General features: G+C 46.2%; 1 protein-coding gene across 1 annotated transcript in view; it reads right to left on the bottom strand.

Annotated features, from left to right (window-relative positions):
* The window catches only part of LOC131282248 (Krueppel-like factor 7), a 239,345-nt gene extending 214,824 nt beyond the window's left edge, over window positions 1-24,521 (bottom strand). Inside the window, exon 1 of the mRNA XM_058311660.1 lies at window positions 24,398-24,521. Coding sequence (XP_058167643.1) covers window positions 24,398-24,499 — 102 coding nt within the window. The 5' untranslated portion in view covers window positions 24,500-24,521. The remainder of the gene's footprint in view (window positions 1-24,397) is intronic.
* Between the last annotated feature and the right edge of the window lie 767 nt (window positions 24,522-25,288).

The following is a 25,288-nucleotide window of genomic DNA, read 5'->3' on the forward strand; positions in this document are numbered from 1 at the left end:
GTGCCCTAAATGTTTAACTTAAGCAAGCGACCAAAGTTGGACTTATTTGTTTTATCCATTATACATCTTTGCAGTCTGTTTATCTGTAGGAATGAATTCTAAAAAAGTATTCTGTCATTTTTGCTGTTTCAAATACATATCAAATACATAACGAATGTTAAATGATATACTTGAGAAATATCATGAGAGGAATTTAAAGTATTACATTACATCGATGGAAGCTGGTTTGATTTGTTCTATAATTTCTGATTGTATTTCAGTTCTATATTCATCATATTCAATAAAGTAGGTTAATAATGTCTCTACTGCCCGAATCATGCTGTTGATTATGGCCTCCAGATCCGCAACCGAAACGCTCTATGATTTTTTTTATTGGAAACCAGTCTATTTCATACTCATTTTCATTTTATTCTGTTCTACTACTAATAACAAATTGAAATCTATTCTATTGTTGATAGTATGTAATACAATACACTTGAAACCGCTCTCCAATTATTAAATTAAATCCTTAATAAATGCGGACTGCGATGAGGAAAGTAATTTGCATGGGTAACAATACATACTTTGCCCGTGAATCGCTGGCACTCCAAACGGAAAGATTAGACTGAAACAAGACAAAAGAAAAAAATCTACCAACGCTTTAAACGTAAAAATTTACATTGATCAAACAACCTCAAAGTATACCAAAAATCTACATAGCAAAAATATGTTTGATCTCGTTCGGTATCCATGTCCATAAGTGAAAAATATAATCTAATAATATCGGTAGTTTCTGAGGCAGATCAGCTTTTGGACTAGGGTTCAAAATATTCCCCGAGGTGTCTCATTCCCTTCTCTGCCTGACCAGTATGTGTTGTAAAACACGCCCCTTCACCGCATCGTTAATTATGCACATTATAGCTGAAATAGCTTTTCAACGTGTAGAGAATGCAATTCCGCCACAAGCGAAAACAAGTGATTAAAGCGTCGAGCGTTCAATCACGTCCACCAGCTGACTCATGATCTCGTCGAACCTCGGAGATGGACCCCTGGTACTAAGTAACACATCTCCCAACACTTGACACGGGGAATAATTACTGGAGCTGATTCACCGGCGTACAAACAGCGCTGACCGTCACCGCAGCAATTACACTGCAAGTCTTCCGCCGTCGAAGCGGAAATAGCGCAACAAACCAACTGCGGCCTCAAGCCGTGATTCTCGCGTCCGGCGAACTGATTGAGTAACAATTACCGATTCGAGCGGAGTTCGGGCTCGGGTGCGGGTGGGGTGGTTTGTTTAACTCCAAGCGGGCGCGTGCAGGGATGCGCGGATGAAGCCGTCGGCGAACGAACCCCGGGGTGGTGACCAAGCGTGAAGCACAGCCGGAATGCCGCCGAAAAACGTAAACGAAATGATTGATCGTTGTTGGGAGCGATGTTTGCAGCGGGCGGGCGGGCGGGTCATGTCACATCGTCACAGGTGGCGGAGGTGGGAGCTATCAAAGGGTTCACTGAATTCCAAACACCGTCCGCCGCCCGTAATCTCGCTCGCTCGTGGTGAAAAAGGAAAAGTTAAGCCTTTTCTGTTTCGGTTCGACCGGTGGACTTGCTGTCGAGCACGCAAGCATCTTGCGATGGCGTAACAAGACAGTGATTTAGATAGTGTCTCACCGATAAGATAGCCGCCTTAAGAACCTAGCGATGGCGCGCGCGCGCGAACACAAACATAGACGCACGAGAACCACACTCCGGGAACGCGCACTTGAACCGAAAACCCGGGGGAGCCGATGCCGGCTTCACACGCTTTTCCCGCTTTTTGCTGGCGTAATCGCGGGATATCGAACGGTCTGACGCGAATACCCGAACCCTCCGGGTATGGCCGGGAGGGTGTGCGAGTTGTTTATGTTTACTCCCTTCACCCCCCTCCCATGGACGATGATGTTGCATTCGATTCCCAAACAAACCGTAGTCCCCGCCATCCATCGCTGTTTGCGAACGAGTTCCATACCATGCTGCCAAAAATGAAACAAAAAATTGCTTAATCGTTACATTCCGAATAGAAGGTCGAAGGAATGTCGATTCGAATGGCAATGCACAGTAGACGTATATCACACAAAACCTGGTATTAAATTACTCCGACCAGGTGTTGCATTTTTGCCTTGTTGTTTTTATCCTAGATCTAATTAATTACGTGTTTTCGTGAAAATTTATGGTTCTGAAAAATGAAATTTGCAAAATTTTACTATCCAATATTTCCTTGGTACATAAAAAGCAATACATAGTTTAAAATATAAACAATAATTTAGCCTACTATCTCAAACGCAAATATCGTTATCTAAACCAAAAAATCTATGACTTTTAATTTTTAGGTATAGTATTCGTCGGCACAAATGGTTCCTTCTATGACATACATTTAGATAATTAAATTAAAAAATATAAATTTAGCAAAAAAACGAATAAATTCCGGAACTGTACAAATAAATAATGAGCAGAGGGGTTTTTTCAAACAAGTTCCATTCTGTTCCTTTCTACTCTACCCTGCTTTTTAATGAAGGCTAACATTAGTCACCGAGGAGAGAGAAGTTCACGACTTCGAGATCAAAATTGATGCGTACTTCACAATGACTCTTGACTAAGAGCCCATTAATGACTTACAAATAAATGACTTCACAAAAAAGTTACCTTAGGTCTCATATTTGAGAATTAGAACAATGTCTGTATGACTCATGCAATTATACATCGTTCCTACTGTGCTTAGGGTTGTTTCACCGGCTGAGGAATTGGCAGCTTTCTTAGCGATTTGAAGCCGTCGGTTGGTTTATTGCCGGTGGCGATAAAAAACACGAAGTATGCTAATTGGTTACCTTCGCGCGATAGTGCGATTGCATGGCGCAAAAAAGCCCCGAGCCACGTCCCTGCCGGCTATGACTTGGAACACAACGAAAGCCAGGAAGAAAGCCCTCTCGAGAGATGTGCGCGGTGAAAGTCACTGACCATTTTGGTAGTTCCACCATTTATGGTCACATCCAAGGGATTGGCGGAGATTGACACGTCTCAGTCAGGGCCTAAGGCATAACTTCGGTGACCTGCGGAACGCCGATGTTTCGCGGAGTGTTTGTGACACGGATAGCAATGTTTGACGACCCCACAGGGCTCGCACAGCAGTGTTGGCGTGTCTGAACCAACAGAAAACCCTCCTCGAAACGGGGATTGTGTTTCCGTGCACCGAAGCGATGCTAAGTAACAAAGTGGCAGATTCTGTCAACACACATCCCGAGCCGCTGCGAAACCCATCCATCTGTCAGCTGCGCAATGCTAAACAACGGACAAACACCGCGCAACCTGCCCATCCTATTTAAGGGAGGATTCGATACTCTAAAATTTTAAAGTAAGCGTAAACCCAACGCAACTGTCCATTTGTTTACCTCTCTAGGGCCAGGAAGGGAAGTTCGTAATAAAACAACATGTCGACAGATCGCCCTAAAGGCTTACGGTAAGGTGTTTGGGCAAGTGTTTTCGCGGCAAACAAGTCCTAAAACAGCACTACACATTCGACGCTATTCGGTCGAGCCGTCAATAGGTCTATCGGTTCCTAAGTATTTGCTCAGATGGATCGGAAGAAATCTTCCGTTTTCTGTAGACGTTGTGGAACCCCAAAATTTCACATGTGTTGATAACATTCTTAAATCGAATGAAAATAAATAACTGGCACGCCCGACAAGGCTCGGGACTTAATAGTTCCCGACCAGCTGTGTAGAACCAGAACCAGAATCCCCCTGAGAGTCTCACACAACCACACGCCGCCTCACTAAATTACGCGCTACCTCAACGAAGCGTGGTTTTACGTGGGTAACATCATACCTTCACGACGGGCCACATCAAGACCGGCGCCAGTTGCACGGGTTCCGCGAGGACCCGAAGCGATATGATAATGGCGCCACGGCTAGAGAGCCTTCGGTCGGTTTTAAGTGTTCCACCGAGCGCACACTAAACACTAGATTGCGGTAATCAAACCATCCGGCAGTGGTAGCTCAGGTTCCGCAAGCCATTCTCCCCGGCTGGAGTCCGCTCTTAACCTAGATTTCGCCCCCCGAAGGGTAAGCCAGTGTAAATACGAACCGCACACCGTATGGCCAGAGTACACCAGTGTGTGTGTGTGTATGTCTGGGAGACTTGGGAGCAGAACCAGACATACCGGAACGGACCAAAACCGACTGCCAAGGATCTTGAGGCACAATGGAAAGAGCCGGAAAGTATGTACTACCAATGGGGTAGGTACTTCATCGTTTCCATTAGTTCGTAGGACATAAGACTTCTTTTTTGTTTCGCCGCCTCATGCGGGACGGCTCGAGGAAGTCCTCGTGGTTTCCGCAACGCTTCGCGGTTTCCTGAACTGTGTTGAAACTGACTGTGTGTATGTGTTTTGGTAAAAGACCTGTGCATGTGAGGAGGAACAGTCCCACCAGCACTGACCAGAAGCGAACAATCCGAACAGCGCACGTATGCTGAAGCTGACGGCCTCGAAAGGAATTCGCGTCCCGCGCGCGAAACCGAAACCCGGCGGAGGATGTAATAAAAATTTATGTTTCAAAAGCACCGAAAAGCTGGCAACTGGCATGTTTTATGTATATGAAAATTGCACCAGTGCAAACATTAGTCCGAGTCCATTTTCCAAGTGCACGTGAAGTTGGCCGGAGGCCGTACGGTCGCGAACAGCGGGGACGTTGACACTGGACGGCCACCCACTCACGCCTACCGAAGCCTTTCGGAGGATAGTGGACCGCAGTCCGCCGATAGTCAGGAATTACGCCGGCTCACCGACATCGCGCGAAATAAAGGCTCGCCAGGTTCACATAACTTTTCATATTTTATGTTCCTGGGCCCGGTCACGCCCGATGTCCATCTATTGTTCGGCAGTGGGTTGGAAGAGGGCCGGGGAGTGGGTGGGTTGGTGTCAGATGCAGCAGAACGGAGCGAACTAATGGACGCCAGCCGGCAAAAGGGTGCGAAAAAAACACACACACACACTTTTGAAGCAGAATGTAATACCCGTCACTTACAAACTTTTCAGCACCTCGCAGGCCACGAAAGGGTGACGCCGTCCAGGGAAGGGGAAAAGGCAGAGAGTGCACTCAGCCTCCGGTTTGATGATGGGTTTTGGAGCTGGTGGTTCTGTCTTTTTTTTTTTGGGTGGGTTTGGTTTGGTTCACGCCACCAGAAACGAAAGTTATTTCATCACCATCCACCAACATGCAGCCGATTTTAACGATCGCTTGTGGTTTTCTGCCAAAAACAGGTTGGCGTTGCAGGCTTGGCCGCCTCTTTTCCGCACCACCATCCGAAGGCAGAGGCCACAGTTTCATTACAGGATCCCTGTACCTTCCGCACTCCAATGCCACAGCAATATTTATTTCGCTGTCTGCAGATTGGGATGGACTTTTTTTTTTATCTGCGGCCTTCCATTTAATAAACATCCGAACCCGAAACGAGTCCACGCGTCGTGTGCGTCAGTGCGATCCGCCCTATGATGGATGTGCCTGAGAGTCCGGGTGGAGTATTATTTATTTTACACACAAATAGAGCGGGCTGATCGTTGGGTTCGTCACCGCCAGCGGAAAGGTCACAGGATTGGGTTGATCTTTCCTAGCGCGGGAATGGGACACGGCTGATGCAGGATGCAGCAACATGTGTGTGTGCAGAATCCTCTCCAGTGTTGTGAGGTTGCGCATTGTAATCCGATACGGGCCTTTTAGGTGTTTCGGTGGGTGGTTTTCTTTTTTTATCGCTTCCCGCACAGTAACAAACGAAAGCTTGTCCTACTCGACCACTCATTGAAAGAGCTTATTTGTATTTTTTTATTATATGATTTTACTTTTTTGTTTTAAAATTTCCAACAATGTTCATCCTTTTCCCAACGAAAACAAGAGCGATGGAAAATGGATTCTAGCTAGAACTTTAATCACATCCAACCAGTGTGTGTTTTTTTTTGCTTCCAACAATACAACGCCCGGCAAAACATAAGGGCTCCCATTGAAGCGGCAGATAACAACGGGATTAACAGCAAAAACCTCCAACAAAAAGTGCCAGCCACCATTGAGCGTTGATTTTCCGGCCAACTACTTTCATTCCACTCATTATTCATCGATCGGGGGAAAATGGATCAGACAATCAGCGTCGTGTTAAACGTTGCGGGTAATTTTTTAGTCGATCTCTCCTTCATAAAGTGATGATTTTATCGAGCGTGTGGATCAAATTATGGGAGATAAATTCGAGTGTGGACAGGTTCAAACTGTTGACCTGCGGTGGTATTGCTTCTCGAAGCCCAACGGCTCACAATTAAATAAATAAATTAAAAGAAACGATGTAAATTGTTGATTGGTCCGAAAAGTTGTATGGATCTGTCTTTTATTTTCAACGTTCGTTTCCTAAACAAAACACGGATGTTTGGCGTTGGGCAATCACCAACATAAAAAAGGTAGTTGGTAAACCTTTCCTTTAGCTTCAGCTTTTGACACCAATTTGTTGTATTTATGTTCATTCCTTTTTTTTTCTTTCGTTTGCAACGAAAAACTCATTGCCTCAATTTAGCCTAATGACCTACAATGTGACCGAAACAGTCATTGTGGCAAAAAAAAAACAGCTCACTGCTGCCTCCAATCTGACCCGAAACTAGCAGAATTGTCAAAAGTTTGCCGAAGAAATATGGCCCATTCGAAGCCAGGCGAGCAATTAAAGCAAAGGAAAACCGCTGCATGTGACTTTCGCAATCGCACCTTTTTTTTTGGGTGATCGAATTGGGGATGGACGAGAAAACCGGTGGCCCTTGCGGTGCGCTCGCTTGAAATTGGAAACTCAACCCTGAAAATATACCATTTTCGAACCGCCGGAAACCGAACGCCCGGAAAACGGGAACGCTCCGTAAACGTTGGGGTTCGCTTTCGTTCGATTTTAGAACCATCTGTTGACCGATGATTTAAAAACCGCTCGCCACCAAAACGGTCAAGCGCAAGTGCGCACCAACACATGGCCGCAGCAACCAGTATTGAGGTTGCATGCCCTCCCCGGCTGCCACTTTTGCTTCGTCTTTCTCTAGAGTATGCAATTCCGTACGAGGTGCATCGTAAGCGTCGAACTGGTCGGTGAGTCAACGTCCAAGTGGTGCATTCGCCTGGATGAGTTAACAAAATATAAGAACGACGAATAACGACCGGGGGGAAAAAAAGTATCACCCCCTCGAACGTTACTGAGAATTGCAATTGAGTCACCCAAACCCTATGCGAACAACAACGCGTTGTCTTTCCATATCGTATCGGCGGATCAGAACACCGGGCGAGACAATCGCGTACTACTCAGCGTCGATCAGGTCGAGTAGCGGGAACATAATTGCATGCAAAATAAAATAAAAAAAAACTACAACGAGTTAAACATAATAATCAGCATATTCGAAAGGGTGCTGGGGTGGAGAAACCACCGCCCCTTAGGGTGGGGTAGACGCTCGGACAGTGACATATAAATGCACGAGCATAAGTAATCGAGATTGAAAGTGCGACGCAGTAGCACCGTTGCGGTCAACGTTGTATGTGCTGGAACGGCTGGAAACGAGGTTGTTTATTATTTCGGTTTAATTATGCTTTTCCTGTGGTATCGCGCCCGAACGCGTGGTCTCCAATGGCAAACAAATTTTGCATTCAAAATGGCCGATCAACATTTTTATTAAACGTTTCGGTCGCACCTCAACCTACTTTGGCTGGCTGGCAGAAGTAAAACAAGGGTGTGTGGCTGAATTTTCGTGTATCGTTTTCTTGCAGTATGCGTTAACCCTTGAAGTCGCATCAAATCGATCGTTTCCGATTTTTCCTATCTATGATATTATCCAATTCCAGGTAATTGTGCATCGTATATATAAAATTGGATTTATCATTAAAATTTTAATAATATTTATATTCAGATATAACAGTAGGTGGCGAGTTTGCATATTTTTTCTCTTACATTATGAGAGGACTGCCATGCCCTCAATCATAAGCCCAACGACTTACTTCGTAGGTTTACTCTACTTTTACACCAAACCACGTCATTCAGAAGCAAAAAAAATACAACTAGTTTTGTGCTTCATGAATATTTTGGCGAGATTCACTCATATGAATCTTTCATCTGTTCTCATTGATGGTCTCTTTTCTGAATCTTAAAAATTAACAAATCTTTCGAAACCTTAATAAATCATCATGATTTTTTCATGATTCTTACACGAATCTTCATGATTCTTAGATTGACGTGGATTAAACGACAAAAAAGGGTGTCGTTTCCCAATTTTTGGTCCTTACAATTCCTTTCGCTTAACATGATTCAAACTTTGGGATTCATGAATCTCAAAAACGAAGCATAGAAGCATTCATATGCATGGATCTCAATCGGATTCACACAACGACAATTGAGTGAAACCTAACTCGTCAGATGGAAATCACTCGTGGATTCGGCCATTCCAACCAATCCAACGCAATATTTATGCCCTTGCTTAAGGGTTTCCAGCGATGTTTCGCGTGACCCCGAAATTCGGTCACTGTAGGTTTTTATGGCCACTTGTCGACTTTTGATCCGTGTTTCAGTTCAAGGCAGCGTCCACTGTTTCGCGGGCGTAAGGTAGTTGTTCGCGTTCGGTCCGGCATGGGATGCTGCGAAACGCAGCTTCGGTGCATTAAAAATACATTACACATACGCATACTTTATTCATGACTTTTGGCTCGCTTTCCGCTGGCCAACGGTCGCCGATCAATTGCATCCACCAACTCGTCGTCGTCGTCATCGTCTGCCTTGGCTCCTACGTTCCCCCCAACGTCCGTTGGACATTTTGCACTCGGCAAGGACCGTTTGTTGCAGCGTGCAACATTATCCGCCCCCTCTGCTTCCGGGGGACGGGATCGGCACAAAGTATTATGCACCCAGGTGATGCTTGTTTTGCTGCTCAATATTTTATCGCACCCATGCTGAAGGTTGTAAACACCGACAGTGGACAGTGGAGCGCAGGTGCAGATAAACTGACCAGAGGGGTCTACAACCGTTACATGGCAGCAAACACAACAGCACAGCATTAACGCCGTCTTACGGCTTCGTATTATGCTTTGTGTGAAGTTTTCCACACCATTCTTTCCGTTGTTTGTTGTTGTTGGTTTGTTTTATTTATTTATCGTTCGCTTATCGCCGGCTTACATGCATCTTTGATTGCTTTGTCTAGGTGAGCATGTAAATCCGACACCTCGTGACAAGTGGGATCGCACTTGCAGCGATTTGTTTTCCATGCAGGTCGCGTGAGCGTTGGAGCACCACGGAATGCATTTGTTGTGAGCTGCATCAAATCAAAAGAGTTTCGTGTTATTGCTTGTTTTGAAGTTTCAATTTTATATTTAAGCTTTTTGTTTGCAAGTTTTGTATCTTAACATTCAACTCTTCGATGCTTGGATGCTTTTGTTTCGTGTTTACCTTCAGTCATATGTAATAGATACTAATACGAAACAACATTTGTTATTATTGCCGACAAATAACATAGATTATTTTTCTCGTTATTGCAAAGAATCGGACTGTTCCAAATCAACTCATCACGCTTTGTAAAAAGGTATGTTGTTATGGCTGTTTATACTTGCGAGTTGAGATTACATGTCATATGTCATTTCTTAGTGTAAACAAACAAGAAAACTTTTTAAATTAATTAAAAAAGTATATAGTTTCCAGACGTGAGATATAGATGAAAAGCTATTCTCATGCCAAAGAAACATGTGTGCAAAGTTTGATTAAAATTAGTTAATTCGATGAGCTTAACCACTAACTCCGTCACACGGGAATTTTATTTTATTTTACATTTTATACATAGATTAATATAAATTCCTCATCCAAAATACGTAAAATGCAATTTTTAAATTCATGATTTTTGTAACTTTAATGAAAAGTTTTTCGCAAAAATCAATTTTACTGTAAAATGGCGTCAGGTTACTTTCGAAACCAGGAAACGATAAAATCACAAACAAACACGCTCTGTCATTGTCCTGCCGGGTACATTAAAACTCTGTATGGATGGAAAAAAAGTATCAACCGAGCGAAATGGCGGGGGGGAAATACTTAAAACATCAGCCACACATGACCAGCTCTTCGGCAAAGGCTCGACCGGCTCGGCAGGTTTTCATTTCAATTCGCAAAAGTACCATTAAAAGGCGGTCGACTCTAATTTCTACTTCTACTGCACCCCGACGGCTCGCTTCTGGCCCGACGGGCTTCGGACAGAGTGTCACGCAGCGTGTCTAGGGTCTCGGCGATTCGATCGATCCGTCCCCGCGTACCCACGATGACGTGGCGTCGGTCGATTTGCCGGCGACTCCGGCCCCCCCCGGCACCCTGCCGGCGCGGCCACACGGGGGGGAACCTTTTTATTCATGGCCCTGACCATCGCCGTATTCGATTGCAGTGCGCGTAACCTCACCGAAAAACCCCTAATGGGTACCGCAAAATGAGCCTCGCCATCGAAGCGGGAAGGGTTAAAAAAGACGCCCGGCAAGGACAATAGTGTGTGTGTGTGTGGGGCGGAAGAGCGGAAAGGGACGCTGGAATTGCAGACCCCTTCGAAATATAAAACCGGCGCCACACGCAATAGCCGGACTTAGCTAGGAGGGGGAGATGGGGAAAATCGGAATGGCGAGAATGTGGCAGAAAGTTTTCATAAAAGGGATTTCCCGCCAACAGGCCAACACACACAGTGCCTTTGGAAATGCTTCGGTCCTCGGGGGGTCCCGTATATTGCAGCGAATGTGGGAGAGTCCTGGACCGTTTTGCACCGCCACTTTTTTTCCTTTTCTTTGCTTCAATCTTTTTCCCCCTTTTTGCGGAAAAATCGCCCTCCATTTCCCAACCAACCCAAGCGCTGCAGCAGCTATAAAAACTAATTAAAACGATTATCCTACGGAATTACAGGCTCAGGTAGAAGTTTTGCCCCGATTTTCTCCTCGAACGCCCGAGAAGATGGTCGAGAATGTTTCCGTATGTCTTTACTTCTTAACCTTAACGCTTCACGCCCCAACACGCGAAGGTTTCTTCAATTTAAACTCTTTGTAGGAACAACCGAGAAAAAAAGCAAACAATTGCCATTTACCCGGTTTCTTCTGTATCTTTTAATGGTTTAAAGATGAAAAAAAATGGTAAACGGGAGGGGGAGTTCTTTTCGTTTGGGATATTATTATTTTTGAACTTAGGGTCACGGTAAAATTTCCTTAACCGTACCAAAACGGCCTCGGAAGTACAGAAAAAATAATATAGGCCACAGTAAAAGAAAGCTTGCGACACAAAACACACACAAACAGTACGAGGGAAAATAGAAATAACAATGGAAAAGGATGAAAAGCGGCTGGAAAACTCCTCCAAGTGATGTTTTCCCACACCAAACATTTTAGGGTGATGACACAAAAAAAAGGCTTTAATACACATACACACACGCACATACCGTGAAAAGTGGGTGAAATCAAAACAAAAACATTATGTTGTTTGCCCATCTCATTTTCCGACGACCACCGTTCTCTCCACACCTTCGGAAAAGGAAAGGTTTCCTTTAAACTGACGCCTTTTCTTTTGCTTCGTGTCTACGAAAGGAATCCTTCCCCGGTGCTTCTTGCCATTGTTCCGGGCTTTTCTCGCCCATTGTTGGGCAACGATTGGTAACCCTTTTTTTTGCTTTAGTCTCCCCTGCGAGGACTTTGCTTTCTTTCCCATGGCAGCCGTGAAAGCATCCTCTCTTCCATAGGAGAAAAACGATTTTCCCGCAAACCATTTCCATTTGGCGAGTTTCAGAAAAATTAAACTCAAACAAAACCCGGAAAGGATGGAATCCTTTTTTCCACTCCGAAGGATCCACACAAAATAATGCGTCACCCTTGCGCCTTGGGGTGGATGTGGGTGGGGGAGAAAGGGAGGGAGGGAGGAGAGAGTGTTTCAAATGAATACCCGGTTTTTTTTTTCTCCAGCGACTTCCTGGGAAGAAGTCGCGCGAAACGACACGCTTTGGAGAAAAAAACGCTTGTATGCACACGCAATTATTTCTTCTCGCTCGCTGGTGCGCTTATGTCCTTTATGCTTTCGAAATGAAGCCAACATAAAAAAACCCGAGCACGGAACGCGAAGACAATGCTTCTCATCATCGATTCCGCGGCACTTGTCGTGCATTTCCGTCGAGTCTAACTTACGACCCAAGGCAGAGGAAAAACGTTGCCAACCATCGGTAAAGCGCGAACTTTAAAACCACGAAAGAAACCTCAACTCCGAGCTTACACTTATTTTTAACTCAAACAAATCCTTTCTTCTTTTCATCGCCCGCACGACAAAGCGAGAACTATTGACAAAAGGTACGCGAACCCGACGAAAGGAAGCACCACTCGAACGGGTCCCGGCGTATGTGTCTGTGCGGCTGGAAAACCCCGACCCCCGTGGGACACACGAATTTCCCTCGGCGCACTTTTCGTCGAACCAGAAGCTCCACTCACTCCATCCAAGTGTGGCCGGGAATGTAAAATGTACCTTGTACTGAAACTCGTTCGGAGTTCTTATTGTGTGGCCAATCACGGTACCAGAACCGAACGGGGGGAAATGGGAAACCAGCGGATTCGGCGTCGACGGGCTGACTCTGGTGAGTGTTTTCCAGTAGCGCCCTTTTTCCTTCCGTTTTATTTTTTCTTCTCCTTTATTTTTGTTTTTTCTTTGTCGTCGGCACCCCATTCATTCGGCAGAGGTTCCTCCTCACGAGACTAATTTCCCTTTTGTCGGGGCGCCACAGTGCCAGACAGTGAAATTCGACACCAGACGTCCTACCACCGTTTTACCCTGGCTTCCCGTTCGCCCGTTAAACTTGAACCACACAACAAATAAAACTGGCACGCAACCTTTGGCCCTTTGGGTCGGCTCCATATCGCTCGGATCTGGTTGCTAAGGAGGGCTGCTATCGAACGACCTATCCCGAGCCGGGAGTGCTCCCCCTTTTACAAGGGCCCCAAACCGAACGATTCGTTTGCTGTAACGCGGGGTGAACTACTCGGGGTGAAGACAAAAAAAAGAATGCCACACACAAACACTGGGACCTGTTGTTGACTGTGGAGTACGGAATCTCACCCACTGGGTTGTAGTGGCTGGAAAAACTACAAAGCCCGTGTGCGAAACACGGCGGTAATGGAAAAGCTTTAAGCGCAATTGGAGCGAAAGGATATTCACATGAGTGTACGCCAACGGTACGGTTGGTTGAACGGCAGTGTTTCGATTCGATTGTTTTATTTTCTACTTGGGTGAATTGTTCTTTTTTGGTTTATTACCATCTCGCTATGGAACTTCAAATTGTATTCAGAAACTAAGAAAAAGCTTCGATCGTCAGCTCGTCCTTAAAAATTAATCCATAAATTAACCCCATCACAGTTTTGCGGATGGAATTTGTACTGCTTCGCCTAGCTCGGGCAATTTTTTGTCGCACTTTTTGTTTCTACTTTCGTTGCGCATCGTTTATTTCGAACCCACCTACTTCGAAAACACGTTATTATGTGTTTGTAAACTTTTCTTTATATATTCTACACTAATCAATGCAATTGAACATTGGGTTTGCTTTATATCGCCAAATTAATGCTGATAACAACCACAAATAATGCATATGCAAACTGACCATCATTTAATCAAAATATTCCCAAAACTTTTAGAAAAATATGATTTGTTCTTCGGTTATAGCTCAAAAACTATACACAAATGCAAAAAAACAGAGTGACAAGTTTTTGAGCCATTTTCTCAAGTTGGCTAGACTGTGAAGGGGTTAAAACCATAATTTAAAGTATGATTTACACCTACATTGAAATGCTGGTGCATATTTTGTGCAAGATTTCATTCGATTGTTTCACTTCCAAGGATTTGCAATGCGTTCAATTACAAACATTTACATTTACATAAAATTATTGTTTCCTTGTAGTCATAAAATAATATGTGAAATGTTAAAACATTTAATTTTGACATGATTCAAAGATAGACATAGTTGCATAGAAGGCAACACTCAACAGATGTTGGAAGAGAAACAAATTCCAGATCATAATTTACAACCAAAACACAAAAATAATAATTTCCAATTTCGGAAGAAAATAATTTTGTAGTAGATAATAACATAATAATATATTTGTAGTAACAAGAGGGTCTTGCAATAACCTTAAAATTTGCTCCATATAATTCCAATCATCTTTTTCCACCTCGCAGTGGCAACAAACAACACTTAATTTCACCTTTCCATCGCGCAACAATGAAAACATTAGTGCCTTCTTTTCAATCGCCGTTTTTTTTAGCTTCAACGTTGGTGTGATGATTGAGTACGATTGTTGCCGGCAAGGTTTGCAAAGGTTTTCCCGGCCCATTTTCAAAACCGGAGCAGTAGCCCCACGTCGGTGATGCTAGTGGTGGTGGTGGTGTTGTAATAAAGTGTCCCATTTTTGGTCTCGATTGACCCTTTTTTTTCTCCTCACCATTCCATTCTGTTCGTCCAGTGATTCGAGCATTTCCTTTTATTTTCCTTCCAGGGCCCCTCGCCTGGGCGCGAACTCCATTACCTTAAATTCTACATCCCATTACATCTGATCATCGCCACGCAATCCTTTTCCGGCGCCGTGCAACCGAACCGGGAAATCACCGAACGGCGTCGGTATACAGTGCGGATCCTTTTCCGCTAGGAATAAAAGGAGAAGAAGAAAAAAAAAGGTGTACGAAGCGAACAACAACACGGAAAAGATCCGGTTCCTATTTGTCGAATCTCATCTCTTATTTAACATATTCTGTCCGGCTCTTTTTTTGTACGCACTTTCCAATCGGGAAGGCAAAGGCCTGCCTCGAACGCCGGGACAATAAATGTCGTAGGTGAGGGAAGCAATAGCATGGATATTGCGATGCGTACAAATTGAATGAAAAGGTGAACCCTTGCCGTTTTTCTTCCACCCCCGGGAAGGGGCCGTGTTCCAGCCAACAATAAGGAGGAGGACCGAAGGAAAAGAAGGTCAAGTGTACTAGGGCACCCTTACACCCGGGGTTGGGTTTCAGGCCAAGCAAGCTACAACAACAACAAAAAAATAAGGAAAAAGATTCATTGAAAGAACCTACCCACACGCTTTCATCAGCCATCATCGGAAAATGGGGAAAATTGACGAACAAGTGTGCCCGGTAAGGAGCTCGCCGGAAAAGGGACATCATGGCGAGCGAAACATTCACGCGCAGAAGGGCTGTAAGTGACACTCGTAAGTGTTTTCGTTGTCACGACACCATTGGCTTCGAGAGAGAAAAACCCCGGGAGAAAAGAAAAACCCCCCACCCCGCACCGGCAGGAAGTTGCTAGGAAACGGGTTCAGGAGTTGGTGCTAAGGACGGCTTTCTTATCCTCACCTCTTGTTACCCGCAATTCGTCACGAAGAACCGAGAAAAGAAAAAGCAAGCGATCGTTAAATATAATAAATCATCTCAATTGAATACACTTCCTGTAGGAGCAGCATCTCCTTCTCACCTATCTTTTTTTTCTTTGGTCTGTTTCTTTCGACACCATTCTAGATTCCACCGAAAGCGTTAATTTAGAACCCGCACCGTAGCATAGATTCGTTCGATCGAAATGGACACGCTCGATGCACGAACGTACGAGAGATTTGCCTCACGCGAGGCGGAAGCGACCCGTTCTTACGCACCGAACCCGACCAGGACAACGTCCGACGTGGGACGAAACGATATCGATCGGATGGGATAAGGGACTTGTCCTCTAGCTTTGTTTGACATTCTTGCCCGATCACATTTTTCTCCGCTTCGTTCCGTGGGATTTTCTACGTGTCATTTAATGATCTACCGAATGCGACGCTTCGAACTATCTCCTCAGCAAAACCGACGGCGTCCTTCCACGCCGCTCATCGGTAATTTATCTCACGTCCGTTTCTGCCCCGGTGTGTCCCGCAAACAGTTTCCATTCAGCTTTCACCGCACCCACACAAATCTGTTTGTGTACAAGAATTTAGCGAAACGAACGTAAACCTAATGTTACGTTGAATAATTATTCCCCGACAAGGGCAGGCGGGGGCCTGAGACGGAGTAGTAGCATCTCACCTGCCAGCCTTCTTTCCCTACGGTACGAAAATAGAACCGGCCTAGCTCAAGTTCGCCAGACAAAAACACTCCCGAAGAAGAAAGCCCCGAAGGAAAGGACCAACTTTCATTTCGAACCCCCAACAGTGGAAAACAACAACCACCCACCGAATAGAAAAACCAACACGGAAATAAAACAAAAGCTGCCGGGAGAGTCTCGGCGGGACAATGAAAGATTGTCAACGTCTGCGGCCGAAAGTGCCGGAGGAGTTTCTAGACCGCCCTACGGAGAGCGGGGGAAGGGAAGTGAAGTGGACGGTTGGGAAGTGTTCTCGCCGAGGAGAAAGTCGATTTGTCACCATAATGGCAGTTGTTTTCTGTCGGCTCATGTTACATAACCTCTCGTAGTTCGTCGACGGTCCCTACCTCGGGTCCCCGGTCTCGGAGCTGAAAAAACCCGGCAACGATTCCGTCCGTTCACCCCACCCTCTCCCAACAAGAGTACGTCAACCTCAAAATGAACGATCGCAAAAGGCCTACGGAAAAGGATCCCCGAGTTTCCCAAAGTCCAGAGCATACCGATGATGATGTGTGCCATGATGACGATGACGATGATTAGAAGTGGTCCTCGCTGCCTGGTCGGCAGGAAACGGCACCGGAAGCGGAAGAAGTTTTACATCACAACCACCACCACCACCACCACCTTCCGGTTGCCCACCGTTTTCCCAGGAGGATTCTTTGGGATTCCTCGGGAGAACTATTTGGGCCGGGCGGGAGAACATTTCCCCGGAAGTCGTAGTTTTATTGATTGCCACCCTTTATCGGATCAGCAGGACCAAATCCTTCCACTTCCCTCCCTCACCCTTGGGGGTGAAATTAGATAAAATGATTTTAAAGGGATTTATTTAGCCTTTTCCACACAGCGTCGGCCTACGGCGTCCGACTCCCCTCCGTGGGCACTCCTGTCAGTTCGGGTGAATTGTGGTGGAAATTAGCATTCATCTTCACTCGGGTGTGGAGTTGTCTCGAAGTCCTGTCCTTACTCAAGTGGTTCCTTTTTCGTCCAGAATAACCGGATGGGAAGGGGCGCAGCTTAGGGGATGGAACTAACCCGGCGTGGATGGATGTCCCTTTTGCATGATTTATCCATCCACAGACCGCAGCGCTTAAGCACGCACACATTCGGGGCAGCAATTGTCCGGAAGGCCGCGACCCCACAGAAGCATGGTTAACCACAAATCGAAACATCCTGAGACCTGTTGGTATCCACGCCTTGGAATAACCGAGGGAGAGAGCGAGAGGCAAGGTGTTTTCCCCGGGTAAGCTTAACAACTATTAATTCCATCGAATAACGCACGCGCGCGGGGTGGTCTTGGAAAGCGCTAATAATTGATCAGAATTTATCGGTCCCCGAAGTCGGCTGAGTCGGACGGCAGTGGAAATGAAAAGCCCTTCCTCCCGACCCGGATCGAAGGTGGGGTTCCCTTTGGGAAGAGATGGTGCTTAAACATGCACCATACGACGCGCTCGGTAGAAGGTCGGTACTAATGGTACATAAATTATCCATTTATTTGACAGGAACCGATGTTCGAAAAACCCTCGCGTTTCCAACGGGAGTGATAGGGTAAGGTTGAGAAAATTAAAAACCTATCCACTGCAGCCTCCGCTCTTCATCGATTCCACTCCGTATCCGGTGAAAAGGAAACCCTTTTTGTCACGAAACTGAAACCTACCAATTTCCCTAAGAGTCAAAAATAGCGTTGAGGGGAGGCATGTATATAAAAAAATATCTTATTAAAACTTTATCACCTCCAGTAATCATCTTCACACTATTACTGTCACCGCACGCATCCAAAGTGACGTGCGAGAAGAAGCCGGAGAAGAAAAATACCTAACGGAACTTGAACGAACGAACCTTCTATTACAAAACCCCCCATGAAAAGAAAAATGTTTTCCCAATTTCTTCCACCCTTGTGGAAGTGACGGCGTTAGAAAACAGGGAAGTAGGGAAAACTCCTCGAAAACACAGATTCTTTTCGGCCCTTTCTTAACCCACGCCCCGCCGAGCCGTTTTTGTATGCACGCCGTGTATCGTGGTGGTGAAAGTTTTCCAACGGGCACGGTACGGAATGCATGAACCCGGCGGAAAGGCGTGGAAAAAAGGGGTTAAAGAATAACTGACGAAAATTATGTGCGGCAGACGCATGCGGAGGAGAAAAAAAAATCTGTCAGCTTTCCACCGGATCCTGGCGCTTTCAACCACCACTCCCCCCCCTACCGGGTGGTTTTCCCCACGCAAAGTTTTCCACGCTTTGTCCGTTGAATAAACTTCTGATTAGCTGTGATGGGTGTCTGTCCTGTGGTATCACGAGGAATGAAAAAAAATAATGGTGGTCACTTCTCAAAAGAAACGGAAAATCCTCACTTTCCTTCCCCGTACTCGCGAGAATGCAGCCTCATTTTATAACGCTCCCACGTAGCCGTTGGGGGAAAAAGGAAAGAAAAACGGTACTCCACCACGAACAAACCTCGAACGCAGTCGGAAAAGGAAGCAGCAGAAGAAAAAAAATACTAGCCTTTCCCTGATAAGGTACAATTGAATTTATTATAATCCACAATGGCATGTCCTGCAGTGCGCGAATCCTGTTTTTTTCATCTGGAACCTACGCTACGCGGAAAGTTCCCCTGGGTGAAAAGCTAACGTGGCCTGGGAAGGCGTGAAAAACGACCAAGTAATTCCATTACTCCCCACGTGCTACAGACGGGGGAAGGATGGCGGGGAGGGGGTAAGGAATGCTTTTGCACACCAATTTGGGCTGGTTGGAAAACTCAATTCGGTGATGCTATCTGCCAGTCGCTTTACCATCGAAATGGTTTAAAAATAAGCACATCACTGATGCGCTGGTTTTTACCTCCGGTTTTCCTCACCTCATGATCAATGCTTTCCGAACAATGCGCGCCGGAATGCTGCGCTAATTTGACATTCCCTCCCCCCGGTTCGGATCGATTCCTTCCGGGGAGCGGAAAATCATTATCAACATCTTCAACGACCATCGGCCTTCCGGAAAACGCCGGTGCCACTGTGCACGACAGGGAAAACCGCCCGGTTCCCATTCCGGCGGGTTCGTTAGCCGGTGCGGTGCGAAAAACTTTAATTGAATTTCCATCCTTTGCACAATCCAACCGTCATCAACGGGGAGTGTCGCGAGAAAAACTAGGCAAAACCACGCAATGCAATAAAGAAAGGTTCACCGAAGGACGAACGGCGTCATTCCTCGGTGCAGTTTTTCTTCGGAAAAATCATTTTCTTTCCCGGCTACCGGGTCACATCTTTCTTTGAAGGGTTATTTTCTCCTACCTGAAGGGAAACACGCAGCGAGATGAACACATTTTCCAGCTACGCCACATCGTGCGGTTCGTGACAAATGTTTTTACTTTGACAGATGAGAACTACTGATACAATGTTGTTACTATTACAAAAGGCAAACCCAACAAAATGATTATGGTTTAAGTATGATCGTATTTAACAATACTGCGTTTTATTTCCTATTTGTGCAGGACAACTTTGTTCTAACGTTTCAAAGAATCTTCTAAAAGGAACAAATAAAGGGCGACCTCGATTAACAAATGATTTTGTCAGCGGAAAATTCTTGTAAAGATTAAATTTGAGAGCGATCCATAACTGTTTACAAATCCAGTTATGTATCTTGTTAGCACAAATGAGCAATTACGATACGGGCAGGACCTTTTATGAAACAAACATGCTGATTGGATGGAAAATTTTACAAACTAAATTCCACTCCAAAACATCCCTTGAACGTTCGACTCGTTCGATAAATTATCGAGATAAGCTTCGTTTTAACGGGAGCTTCCATTTATGGAAACCAAATAAATGGAAAATTAATTTCGCAAATACGCAAACCAAAAACGGTGCGGCTTTTCCCGGGAGGCGGGTGCGGGGAAGGTGGAGCAGCAAAACCAATAACGTTCAGCTATCAGATGCACTCGGTCTCGTTATGGTTTTCTCAGGGTTTTTTATTTTCTTTATTTCATTCTTGTTTTTCCTCTCACGTTCAATCGAAGCAGCTTGAGCTGTAATGGAAAATTATGATAATCTGAAATCATAAATTTATGTACTCCAATCGAAACATTGTTTACGTTCATCTACGTTCTCCGTCCGGCGTTCAATAGAAGTATAAACCTGGGGCGGAAGTTTTTTGCTTGGACCTCAGTGTTTCTTTCTTGCCCATCGCACTGAAAACGTCAAAACGGATGTTTTTCAATGAAAAACCAATTTTCCGTCCATGAAAAACGGCACGGCTCGTGTATACCCTGCACACTCTAGCCAAACAAGCCGCGCAACGGGGGTTTGGGGGACGAAAAATAACAAAGTAAGGAAAAATAACCTGAAAAACCCCCGTAACGAGAAGCTTGTTCCGAGAACGCGTTGCTCCGGGAAACCGACAGCACGGCTGGCCAGCCAAAGTAAACCAAATGAAGTGACCGGATCAGGATCATAACTGCCGGGCAGCAACTGCCCACCCCCCAAAACCGACCGGCACCCGGCACAAGTAGAAGCAACACCACGGCTGACCTCCAGAGCACGAAAGCTCGTGCAAGTCGTCGTCGTCGTCGCCATCGCGGTGGGTTTTTCCTTCTGCTTGTGAGTGGCCATATTTTTTCGACGCCCCCTTTCCACCTACCGTTCCACCCAGCCATGCGCCGGGGGAAAACACGGCCACTGTTTACTGCGTAGCGCGTTTTTTCTTTGCCAAAGATTTTCTGTTTTTTCACCCCGCCCGATTTTCCTTTCCGTGGCTCAAGTTTAAGCCCACCTTGACAGCAGGCGCGAGGGACGAGGGAGGGTGTGGAAAAAAGCCCCGGCAAAATATTGGCCAACAGAGCACACGGCCGCCGGAAAACTACCGAGGAGTACGAAGAAGAAGAAGAAGCAAACAGCCTGGGCACACAAACAACCCACCCACCCCCCGTCGTGCCTCGCCCGGAAGGTGGAAAAAGCAAGTACCGACCCAGGGCGCTTTGGGCGACCGGTACGGATTTTTCTTTAAGGTTGCCAAGGTTGTCGGGACTCGAATTGGCCCCTTTGCCGTACCGGTCGTCGGTTTTCCGTACAAGTGTGTGAGGGGCGGAAAATCGGAGGGAAAAAATCCAAACCACACGCTTTTCCGCACGGCGAGGTGCGTGACAAAACCCGATGATGCAAAGCGGCAACGCGGAGGACCCCGGTGGAAAAGTAAACAGCAAAAGAGCGGAACCCCACGGAAAATATTAAGGCAATAAAATATTTTCCTTAAAATAGACTGCTACTGCATGTCGGCGCCGCGCAGAGGCAGGAAAACTGTCCAGGCCAGCAGGAGAAGAACGGAACGGAGCAAGAGAGAGCGAGAGAGCAAGTGTAGAGTGGTGGAAAAATATTACCAACGAAACGTGCGCGAGGGAAAACCTTAACGAGCACCGAAAAGGAACAAAGCGGTAGCAGAAACTCATGGAAAATGCGAGCGCGAAAAGCGTGGATTTTCCACCATCGTAGACGGCTGGGGAGGCGGGTCGCTTGCGGAACCTTATTCAAGGGACCGGAAAATGCGAAACACCGTCGGCGGGGAGGACGAAGGAAATTTCGTTTGTATGCGACGCGTGTATATCCCTGCTAGATTTGATCGTATCAACATCAACCAACCTTCGGACGGTCTCGGAGGGGGGCAAGCGAGTGAAGGGAAATCCAATGTAGATCCCTCCCCCACGAGCGTCCTTTCCCGAGCCGTGAATTTCCAACGTACGAACGAGGCTTCTTCGCGTTCGAAACGATATTAGCTTCGAAAAAGGCGCTCGAGGTTTTCCGAGTCCCGTATAGAGTTCCTTTCCGGGGAGGGCAGAGCGTAGAAAACCACCCCGGAGCGAGTGGTGGTAGAGGGGGGAAAACTTCCAGCCAAAGCAAAGAACCGAAGACACGGTCTCGGTAAACAGCGCTTTTCTATCGCGGCTGGCACAAGGAACGCATTTCCACGTGGCCAACGTCTCCGATGCCGGCGGATGGAACGAGGGAAGGAAAAATCCCAAAACCAGCAAAAGGAACTCTTTGCTTGCCCCGGGGGCCAGGAGGCAAGGCAAGGGGTAGCAAGCCGGACCGGGTCTGGTTGCGAAGCGGACGGAAAATTATGGCTTGTTTAAGGAGTTTTCTTCCGCGTTCAGGCTGGAGCTCTTAAACCAAACCGCCAGCCAGCCCGTCGCCGACGTCCTTTCCCCTTCTCCCCGCCTTGCAGACGGAGCTCACACACTGGTACAATTTTGCTACCATGGAAACGTCTTTAATTTTCCTACCATCACACACTCCATCTTGCGTTTTCCACCCCGCGAAATCAAGGGATTCGGAAAGAACGATTTTCTTTTCTTTTTTTGTACACATAACGTCGATGATGCTTCTGAAGCTGACGATGTTGGTGATGATGGTGATGCTGTTCCGCTCTCTGACCGACTTCCGGTTGCTGTTTTTCGTCCGCTTTTTTTTTTCTCCCCAGCAAGAAGACGAAGGAACTCCGGCCAACGATGGAAAGCCCACACTTGGGAAAAGTGCGAAACCGTGAAGATGGCGTAACGCGCTTTTCCGGCATCCATCCCTCCCCCTCCTCGCCGAAGGATCCCATTTGCTCACGTAAGTTTGCCCGACAACCCCCCCCCCCCCCCCCCCCCGCCTCCCTGGTCTGGTCCATCCGAAAACCGTTTTCGTCTTCGCTAATGTCGCAGTGGAAGAGGGAAGGCAAAAAAACCGGCAAGAAAAAATGGGGGAACACGGAGGAAGGGAAAAAAGGTACGACGTCGGCGGGAAGAATCCATTCTTTCCGGAACCATGTTCCGCAACACTAATGCGCTTTCGGACAGGTGCCTTTACGTGCACGTCATTAGGCTCAGTATGGTGCCGGAAGTTGCCGTTCCGTGCCGACTTCCGTTCTCGTACGCGATATGAGGGAAAACCGCTTCCGAGACCAAAGGAAGAAGTAGAAAGCAGAAGGTAATATCACTTCCACGGATAGTGGTGGTGATGGTGAAAGGAACAGATAACCGGTCAATCTGGGCGAAAACACTCGGACAACGGTTTTCGTCCCAAAATGGAAACGATAAAAAAAATCGAAACGACGTTTACATATCGTTCGCAAACGTTTATCAGTCATCATTGCTTAATGCTGCAAACAGCAAACGCTGCCCTGTGCGTGAGCAATCGGTCCGAATGCCGGCCGAACGATAACAGTGTCCGGGTAGAAAACATTTTTCAAAACCCCAATGATTGCAGTTTGACTCACTTCATCAGACGGCACAATCGTTTGCCATTTTCCCGAACCGTACAATCTTTTTGCATCTTTTCCGCTCCCCCTCTTGGAGCGGCAGCATTTTCCATCGTTAGGCAACATTTTCTCCGCTCGTTATGATTAACTGCTGCCGGGGAAAATTGTTACCATCTCGACCACTCGAAGGGCTTGAGTTTCGAGCGCTTCGGGTTTCGTGTTTCCAAATCCAAACAGAACCTCGGGGTGTGTTGGGGGTATTGAGCCTGGAAAATATCATCTTTTCCAGCAAGAATTTTTTTTTCTTTTTTGGATGGTGAGTGATAAACAACAGATTGGAAACAAGAATCCGGATCTGCTCAAGTGGACCAAGGAAGTGGCAAATACACGTAGTGGGTAGCGCAACCGTAAAGAAACCGGGAATATGTATATTATTTATGATCGGGAAAGTTAGATTGCGTTCACGAAAATTATTTATCACGTTTTCCAATTTCTATGCTGTGTTTGATTGTTTTTAGGAAACATTAATCATTTGTTATGGTTTCATGAGCCAGCTAAAACTGTGTGCTCTGTTTGCCTTACATTTCTTTTCTTTTCTCTTTTAATAAGTGTTGTCATAATTGCTCAGTATGTGTTTTAGTTTTTACTTCACTGTCTAGTAAAAAAAATAACCAAGAGATTAAACTTTGACTTTGGTCAAATTTGGTTGTAAATTAAGCGACAGTTGACCTAACCCGTTCAATGCAATCAGTCATAGTTTAAATGTGCCAGAACGTAAACAATTTGCTTTGGTAAGCCAACTTTATAATCACTAAACAATAAATAGCCCGCAAACGAAGTCTTAGGTTCAGTGACTCACTAACGCTCTGATAACGGTTTGTGCGTTAGTAGCTTGCTTTCAGATGCTCATGCCACCGTTGATAAGTAAAGTTACAAGAAAGAAGCGGAAAAGTCAATGCGTTCCGCTGCCAAACAAAACGTTCGCTGAAAGTGGTAAGGAATGATAATCGACTTGCACGTACCTGTTGCCACTGATCCTCGATGGAAGACTCGGACGAGAAGCATCCGGTTTCGTGGATGATCTGCAGCTCCCGGAAGATACTTCCACTCGGCAGTATATCCATCGTCGGAGGGTCAAGAGGGTCGGTCCTTGCAGCAACCGGAACCGGAATCAGCAACAGCAACCACAACAAAAAGCACCTCTACACGCGGGTATCCTCACTCACACGATTCGTGAAAGCACTGAAAGGGCAGAATATGATTCTCCTTTCTCTCTCTCACTCCCTTCCTTCTTTTCTCTAGACTTTCTTTGCCCTCTTTTTCTTTTTTCCAAACGCTGTCGAACTCTGGGCTACACTCACTCGTTTCCACTCGCGGGGGGAAAAGCGCGAAACACTTGTGCGGAAAAATCAACCGAAACGACCACAGACACACGGTAACCGGTACAACACAGGCACACACCGCACCCCTCCACTCGCCTCGCGGAGTGGTCACGCGGGAAAAGCGAACTCGAGAACTCGGCGGAAAACTGCTCGATGATGATTAATAATGGAATCGAACGCAAACGAGCTGCATTCCGGGAGGCCGAGCATCCGGCAGGGGGCCACTTTCAACGGTTTTCCACTTGGGGAGGATTTTTTTTTTTACTCTTTTTGAGGAACTTTTCCCTTCCGCTTTGCGCGCAGCCCGGGCGAACTCACTTAACACGGTTTCTGATTTTTCCCTCCGTCCGCGAAGAAACTTTTCGCACCAATGCCGAGGTTCTCAGTTGTAACCGATCGATTGTGTTGTATGTGTGTGTTGCGGAAAATGGTTGCTCCGTTTTTATTTTCCGCCGACTACACCAACAGATCGGAAAAGCGTATGTGCCGATGTTTTCTTTGCCAAACCAAATTTTCGATCTGTAGATTATC

Source organism: Anopheles ziemanni, chromosome 2, assembly GCF_943734765.1.
Source record: "Anopheles ziemanni chromosome 2, idAnoZiCoDA_A2_x.2, whole genome shotgun sequence".
NCBI lineage: Eukaryota > Metazoa > Arthropoda > Insecta > Diptera > Culicidae > Anopheles > Anopheles ziemanni.